The sequence below is a fragment of the Sinocyclocheilus rhinocerous genome, unplaced genomic scaffold (genome assembly GCF_001515625.1).
Source record: "Sinocyclocheilus rhinocerous isolate Xijiao unplaced genomic scaffold, SAMN03320098_v1.1 scaffold615, whole genome shotgun sequence".
In the NCBI taxonomy this organism is placed as follows: domain Eukaryota; kingdom Metazoa; phylum Chordata; class Actinopteri; order Cypriniformes; family Cyprinidae; genus Sinocyclocheilus; species Sinocyclocheilus rhinocerous.
Genome location: NW_015631049.1, coordinates 635,410 through 643,051, shown reverse-complemented (window position 1 = coordinate 643,051; position 7,642 = coordinate 635,410). Strand labels below are relative to the sequence as shown.

Sequence of the window (7,642 nt, the reverse complement as noted above, 5' to 3'; positions counted from 1 at the left end):
CCAAAGAGATATTCTTTATAAAAATTAAGATTCAACCACGCCTACCTAAAGCGGCTCGTTCTAACACGCCCCCACATGTCTACGTCACTATGTGGGAAGATTTGCATAATGCCGCCCAAATGTTCACGCAAAGAAAGTAGGCGTAACTTTTATTCTCGCTGTAGTATTGTTGCTGCCGCCATGTCGTGAAGACGTGGTGTGTTTCGTTGTGAAAGCGAAACTACTTTGTTTGGCCTTCCAAAAGAGGACGATATCCGCTTCGTCATGCCTGGAGCTGATCCGTGCTGTTCGCTGAGGAAATACATCAACTTCGCGCTGTGGATCGCCGGATCGGCTTTCACCGTGGTCGTCACATGTGGTTGCCGCAAGCCCACACGCCGCCGCTCACTCTAGGCCGCCGGCCGCGTTTCACTCTAGCCGCCGGCCTCTGCTCACTCTAGAATAATGTTCTTTTTAGCAACATCATATGACCCCTTTAAAGTCTTTACTGTCACTTTTGATAAATTTACAGCCTCCTTGCTAAATAAAAGTATTGATTTCACACACACACACACACACACACACACACATATATATATATATATATTACTAGCCCCAAACTTTTAAACAGTACTGTAGAATCAAGAAAATTAAAATTCAACTAAAAACAATCTGAAGCCATTTTTTCCCAGTCTCTTTGCTGATTTGATGATAAACTTTGTTTTATAATCTAAGGTGAAGACTTCTTTAAACACACAACACATTTGCACACAAACTTCCAACACAACTGTGACAGATACAGCAACATACCGTGTAGGTGGAGATAAAACAGGTTGCAATATTTAAAAAAGTATGACTCACACTGGCAGAGTTGAACACATCAGGCAGCAGAAAGTTCAAAAGCGACCAGAGCTCATGTAGATTATTCTGCAGTGGGGTACCAGTCAACAACAGACGATTGGTCGTCTTAAACTCACGCACAATCTCTGACAACTGTGAGCCGGAGATAAAAGAGAAAGAGACAGCAAGACGGAAAAAGACAGGAAAGATGGCTCTGAAGTCTTTTCCACTGTATAGGATCATTAAATCATCTCAGAAGTGTTATGAGACGTACTGCTCTGCTTTTTAGTTACTCTTGTATTAATTGGTTCTCATCAATTGTTTGTCTGGGTTCGAATACCTTTGATTTCTCGTTTTTGATGCGATGGGCCTCATCGATAACCAGATAGCGCCAGTTAAACTTCTTAAAGACAGATTTCTCCCGAATCACCATCTCGTATGATGTCACGCACACATCCCATTCACCGGGCATCATCACATCACGTATGAACGCTGCCTAAAAACATGCACATACTAATTAGAACTGATTAATTATTACACAAGCATTTTGACGGACCTGCTGGTAGGATGAAAGTGGGTAGAAAGGCAAAAAAACTAAGTAAAGCTTGAGAAAAAAAGAAAGACTTGAGCAGCCTTACTCTTTCATCTTTATTCCCGATGAGACAGACGGCCTTCAGGGTGGGCACCCAGCGTTTGAATTCATTCATCCAATTATGCAGGGTAGATTTGGGCACTAGGACCATGTGGGGGCCGGGAATGTTCCTATAGTGCTTAAGGTAGCCTAGCAACGCGATTGTCTGCAGGGTCTTACCCAGACCCTGAACCAATCAGAACACAGAAATCCAGTGAGTCACAGTCTATGACATCAACAAGACCCAGAAAAATCACAGTCTCACTGAAGCCTCTGAAAAGATGCTGTAGCCGTGTTTTCATTGTCATGAATCTGTGTGGTTCTGCAATGACGCATATTCAGACTATTTCTGAAAATGTAGGCGTTCAACTAAGGATTAAATCATATATAGTTGCTTTTAAGCAGACCTGCCACTATGAACATGCTGTATTTCAGTGTGTTGAGCTTCATTTTAAAACATTAGAGAGAGATTGGGGTTTTACCATCTCATCAGCCAGGATGCCATTGATGCCGTTCTCATACAGAGAAATCATCCAGTTCAGGCCTCGGATTTGATAATCTCTCAAAGCTCCATTCTTAACATCTGTCAAGGAATCAAAAAATTTGAAATTTCACACTTCACCTTTAAAGCAGTGGTTCCCAAAAATTTTGACTCCAAGGCCCATCATTGTTTGCAACAAGGATTAAGGATAAAGATTTTTTTTTAAAATATTTTTTATTCACAATTTCTACCTGATAAAATATTTTGGAGCTTGGCATAACTAGAAAAAAAGTAAACTCATTATAAAAACTGACCATAAAGTTAATAATATTAAATAATAATATTTTATATCATATAAATAAATAATATTTTATAAATTTACATGATTTTTTTAGATCATATTAATGTCTACCTCATATAACCAGGTTTTCAAAGAAAGTGTAAATCCTAGTTCTTCTAAGAAAAAAAAGTTGAGTGCGTGAATTAAAAGAAATTATTAGTTTTTTTAGTTGTTGTGGCTTATTTTAATGCTTGTTTTGTTTAATTTGAAATAATTTTAAGTCATTTTGAGACCCCTTGGAATTTTGCTGAGGCCCCCTAGTGGGCCCCAATTCCCCTGGTTGAGGACCACTGCTTTTAAGAAATTTACTTACTCTCAAGTGGTTTCAAACCTGTATGCTGTTATTTTTTCTGTGGAATACAAAATTAGATTTGTTTTTTTTGTTTTAAAAGAACCTTTATCATAAAAAAAAACACATGTAGTGACCACGAACTGCCAAGATCCAGAAAGAACAAAAAAAACACACTATGAAATAACTATAAAAGTAGCCCATATGACTACATTCAGATACTTCTGAAGTCATATGATAGCTTTGTGTGGGGAACAGGCCAAAATTATGTCATTATTCAGTTTTTTGGATGTCAGTAACATCAAATGGCAATTATTCTTGCTTGTCTCGTAACTAAATGTCATGTCAACTAAATTGCACCATATTAAAAGTTCTATATAAAGATTCTTCAAAATAGTCTTTTTGTGTTTCATGTAAAAAATAGCAGCATATGGGTTTTAAATGACATGGGGGGTGAGTAAATAATCACAGCCTTTTTTTTTAAATAACCAATATAACCAATTACTATTTGTATTTAAAATAGTGTGAGACTCATTAATAAACAGAAACAGACTGACTGTTCATAAAAACATTGATTCATACATGAGGGTGACTCCTCAAAACGAACAAGAACATTAGCTGCCTTCCTGCTCTCGGATAAGAGTTCCTCATCCTCCTCCTGCTCTGTTCGACGATGGCGGTTACTGGAACGCACAAAGACGGGCCAGAAATAAATCAAACCAAATCACACATGTCTGACCAACAGCTTTGGGAATAATCGCTAAATCTGAATGTGTGAGCATGCATGTCTGTGTATGTGTGTCTGACTCACTCTCCGACAGACAGCAGGTTCTGTTTCTCATCCTGCTTGATTCGGGGTCTACCCACCTTCACCTTCAGAGGTGAGGTGGGGGATTTCTGACTGGCAGGCTGAATGAAATGAGCGAACAGCTCAGTCTGCTTCAGCAGGAACTCAAACCTGTTTGCACGGTCTGTTTTCTATAGGCAAGGGAGAGACGAAGATTTTTGAGTAAATTATGATTATAAATTATTACTTCAAATTCTTTAAAAACTATTTTAACTTCATAAAGTTTTGTTTAAAAAAAAAACACATTTTCACATATATTGTTTTTTAATATCGACTGATGGATTTTACATTATTTGTATTCTATCAGTTAAAAAGAATTTCAAATTCTGCCAAAAGTGACCTAAACTGTGCCTGAAACCTAACAAATGCTGAATTCACAAGCAGTATATGAAAGTAGGAAGGCGTCAAGCATGCCTGAATTCAGTGTTTGATTAATATCTAGTAAATTCTTTCATCTAGTAGGTTTCACCTCTATCTCTGGTTGGTTTTGAGGGTTGGTAGTGCAAACCTCATTCTCACCTGTGATTAACACTGGCTAACACCTCAATGTATTTAAAAACCTGTTGGCACTACATTAACCATTAAAAGTGTAATGAAAGCTCACTCTTTTTTCCTCATACTCAGGGTCAACCAAGCTCTCCTTCACAGCTGCTTTAGGAGGAGGGTCCAGGAGAAATGGTGGGTCTTCCTAGAAACACAAATCAAAGACACACATTAGATACCAATACATGCAGACAATATATGCATTGTAACAACTATTCAATCCCAGGTGCTGTGACAGATGCATGTGCTGTTTAATAGACACATGTTTTCCTCCATGCATAACTTTCATCAGGCAAATATTTCCACTTTGTCCTCATCTTGACAGCCAGCGAGTTTCCATTAAACTTCACATACTTCACTGAATACGTGCCAGCGCATATACATATGAAACAGATGGATTTATTTAGAAAAAGATCATAATTTTGCTGAAATATTTATTGTTGGACATTAAATTTAGCTCAAAAAAATTAATTAGATATAAATGTATTAAAACAGTGGCAGTCCTTCTATTTCATTCAGTTTACACAGATGCATATAATCTGATCTCCAATCACATATATATAACCAATCAAGATAAGAGGTAACAATTTAGACCCATCCGCTTTCAGTATCACATTAGTGTGTCACCAAACCCGTTTGTGGGAAGACAACGGATGAAGAAGAACTTTTATGGATGAAAAGCAAATTATTGAAGGATCTGAAAACAAGTGAGACTGAACAAAAGGTTAATATTTAAATTTTTTCATTATGAAATAGTGTATAAATAGTTAAATAAGGGTCACTGTATATGGTGCTGCAACATTTGTCCTGCTATTGTGTTGGTAATAGAATAGATAAAGAGTAATTAATTATCAAGACTATTAGATAAATATCAAGGGAATATCATTTCTGTACGGAAGCATAATTAATAGTAAATATATAAACATCAATCCTGCTGCAATAATTTATTGGCTCGGCCAATATTAGCCTCTAACAGGCCACCACCGAGAAATGACAGTAACGTGTTACTATGTCCATGAGGAATAAATGTGTGATTTCTTATAATTTAGTTATATTAAATTCTGCTTTACAGCTGTATGTAAACAGGTGTTTTTGTTTTATAATATAATGGTCACAAATTAAAACCTTTCACATATAGATACATTTACTACATTTATTTTTATAACCTGCAGTTTGCAGGTTGTCTAGAGGACAACATGATGACAGAATGTGGAACACCATGGATTTTTGTTTTGTTTTTTTCCAAAAAATACAGATATAAATTGGCTATTTTTATCCAGTTAAACAAAGCTACAGCCTTACTTCACCTGTAACTTCAGCGTAAAGTTTCTTCATTAGAGCGACGCACCACCAAAGAGTGAAAGGGAGGGATCACATTAAACCAGTGTTATGCTAGCTGTCACTGTTCTAGACTGTTTGTTTTGCCTCTGGATATAGTCCAATCAGCGTCAAGTCACGTTCTGTGGACTATTTGGAGTATTTTATCTTGAATTTGATAAAACAATTATCTTTATTTAAAATGTTTCAAGTCTTAATCTTTTTTCTTTTGTTATACTGGGATAAATCATAATGGGATGTATGCTAAAATTGTTGGACGTGGTGCCCTACCTAGACATTTTTCCACCAGCCGCCACTGGAGTAGTCACAATAACAAGTTACAGCAAACATGCGTTACAACAGGTTGTCATGGTAACCATTATTGCTTCTCCTGTACATTCAAAATAAATCACTATAAGATCCCGGCATTTCTTATATTATTATTATTACGCCAGTGGTGGCATACACGGTATCACAATTTTATTCTAGTAACAATAACTGTACTAGTTATGGTATTTTAGCAGAAGCTATGGCTACCATTGTAACTTTTTAGGGGATGTGTTACAAATCTTACATCATAATCACAAAACTATGACAATAAATAACAATACAAATTGATTACACGCGATTTCTGTAAACGCAGCAATATGAACAACAATATAAAGTGTGACCAGTCATGTAATATAATGTTTAAATCGCTTATTAAAACGACTCTTTTTGATAACTAAAAGTTGGACCCCGGCCTTAAACTGCTTATAGTGACAAAAGATCAATCCTCTCACTGACCCAGGCTTATGTAAGCTCAAATAAAGCCAGAATGACATCAGAGACATTTCAGCTCAGAGTAACAGTGATGAGTATGTGAGTGTTTATTTACGCATGTCTGCATATAGTTGTTGATGTTGATTAGGCAGATTTGCACGCGTTCCTTCTGTGGCTGCATGAACAGTGGCGCAACTCTGCTCCGACCGCAGACGGAACGCATGCAAATCTGTCAAAGCCACAAAAACATGCTCTGAAGCACTAAGTAATAAACATCTAAAGCTCTGCAGATGTGAACTGAACTCCGCCTTCCCGCCATGTTCCGTTCCCCCCAAACGCAGATGAACTGGAAACTTCTGCATCCTGCTTTTCATGTCCGTCTGCAAACACATTCTGTACTTCTCTTTCGCTTTACCTCTTCTGCCTCCGCGTGCGCCTCCCGAGAAGTAGACGGTAGCTCTTCGTCCGACATGTTGGTTATTGTGCGAAGGTTTTCATGAGTTACTGGTGACTAGACAGTAAGTTACAAAGCATAATTTTGGCGTATGCGTCATGACAGGACCGTACAGTCACGGCGCGCGCGCACGCCCCTTTCAGAGCTTCATATCAAATCTCGCGAGAACAGAGTGATCCATAGTCCCGTTCAGAGCTGTTCTCTAGATCTCGCGATATGATCAAATGCTCAAAAATGGGCAACTGTCAAACATCAAACACTGAGACACAAGGCAGAAAGATCAAATGTATCATAATGTTTTTGTTTTAATGTCCTGATATTGTAAGATTATAATTGATATTATCTATTATTAAAAACGGGACAATACATTGTGTGTTTTTGTTTGTTGTGGGTTCCATAAACTATTATTATGATTAATGATTATTATGATGTCGGGTCAAATGACCCTAACTGGTTTTAATACAGTTCTCTAAAAACAAAACAAATGAGAACATAATAAATAAATTAAAACTATATTTAACAAACATTTTTAAAATTTCTAATTGTATTTAATATTTTCTTTTTCACAAACTGTGAATATATACCAGTGGTTTTCAGCCTCTTTTACTCCAAGGACCACCACTGTCCTCAAGACTTTTCCAGTTGTTTGTGATTTAATGGATCAGCTTTACTTACAATTTCTAGTAGCTGGACATATATATATATATATATATATATATATTAACATTAAAATTAACATTTTATGTAACTATTTTTTAAAGAAGCAAATTCAATCAAATAAACGAAATTTAATTTAATGTACTGTACGGTATATAATGGTGCCATTTGGAATTCTACTGTCCTATTTCTTTTCATTTCAAGACCTACAATCACACAGACACAGACAGACAAATTGTGTGTACTATCTTGTTGTATTAGGATTTAGTAATCAGTTTTGTGTGTATGTGTGTTGCTCTGTATTCCATTTCCATCATGACTGTGCTGCTTTTCTGACTTCATACATCAGTTTCAAAACAACTCTGTTCTTTTTCCTCAGAAGGCTAGTATAATTTGTTAATGGCTCTGTAATGATGGCTTTTATGCTTTTTCTGTTAATGACCTGCTTTCAAAGTGTGTGCAACACTGAATGTGTGTGATGTGCATGAATAAGAGAATATTG

General features: G+C 36.6%; 1 protein-coding gene across 1 annotated transcript in view; it reads right to left on the bottom strand.

Moving 5' to 3' along the window:
* The window catches only part of smarca1 (SNF2 related chromatin remodeling ATPase 1), a 28,575-nt gene extending 21,957 nt beyond the window's left edge, over positions 1-6,618 (bottom strand). Inside the window, exons 1-8 of the mRNA XM_016553832.1 lie at positions 6,445-6,618; positions 4,012-4,095; positions 3,372-3,538; positions 3,143-3,243; positions 1,933-2,033; positions 1,458-1,637; positions 1,160-1,315; positions 841-972 (exon numbers count right to left, since the gene is read on the bottom strand). Coding sequence (XP_016409318.1) covers positions 841-972; positions 1,160-1,315; positions 1,458-1,637; positions 1,933-2,033; positions 3,143-3,243; positions 3,372-3,538; positions 4,012-4,095; positions 6,445-6,501 — 978 coding nt within the window. The 5' untranslated portion in view covers positions 6,502-6,618. The remainder of the gene's footprint in view (positions 1-840; positions 973-1,159; positions 1,316-1,457; positions 1,638-1,932; positions 2,034-3,142; positions 3,244-3,371; positions 3,539-4,011; positions 4,096-6,444) is intronic.
* Between the last annotated feature and the right edge of the window lie 1,024 nt (positions 6,619-7,642).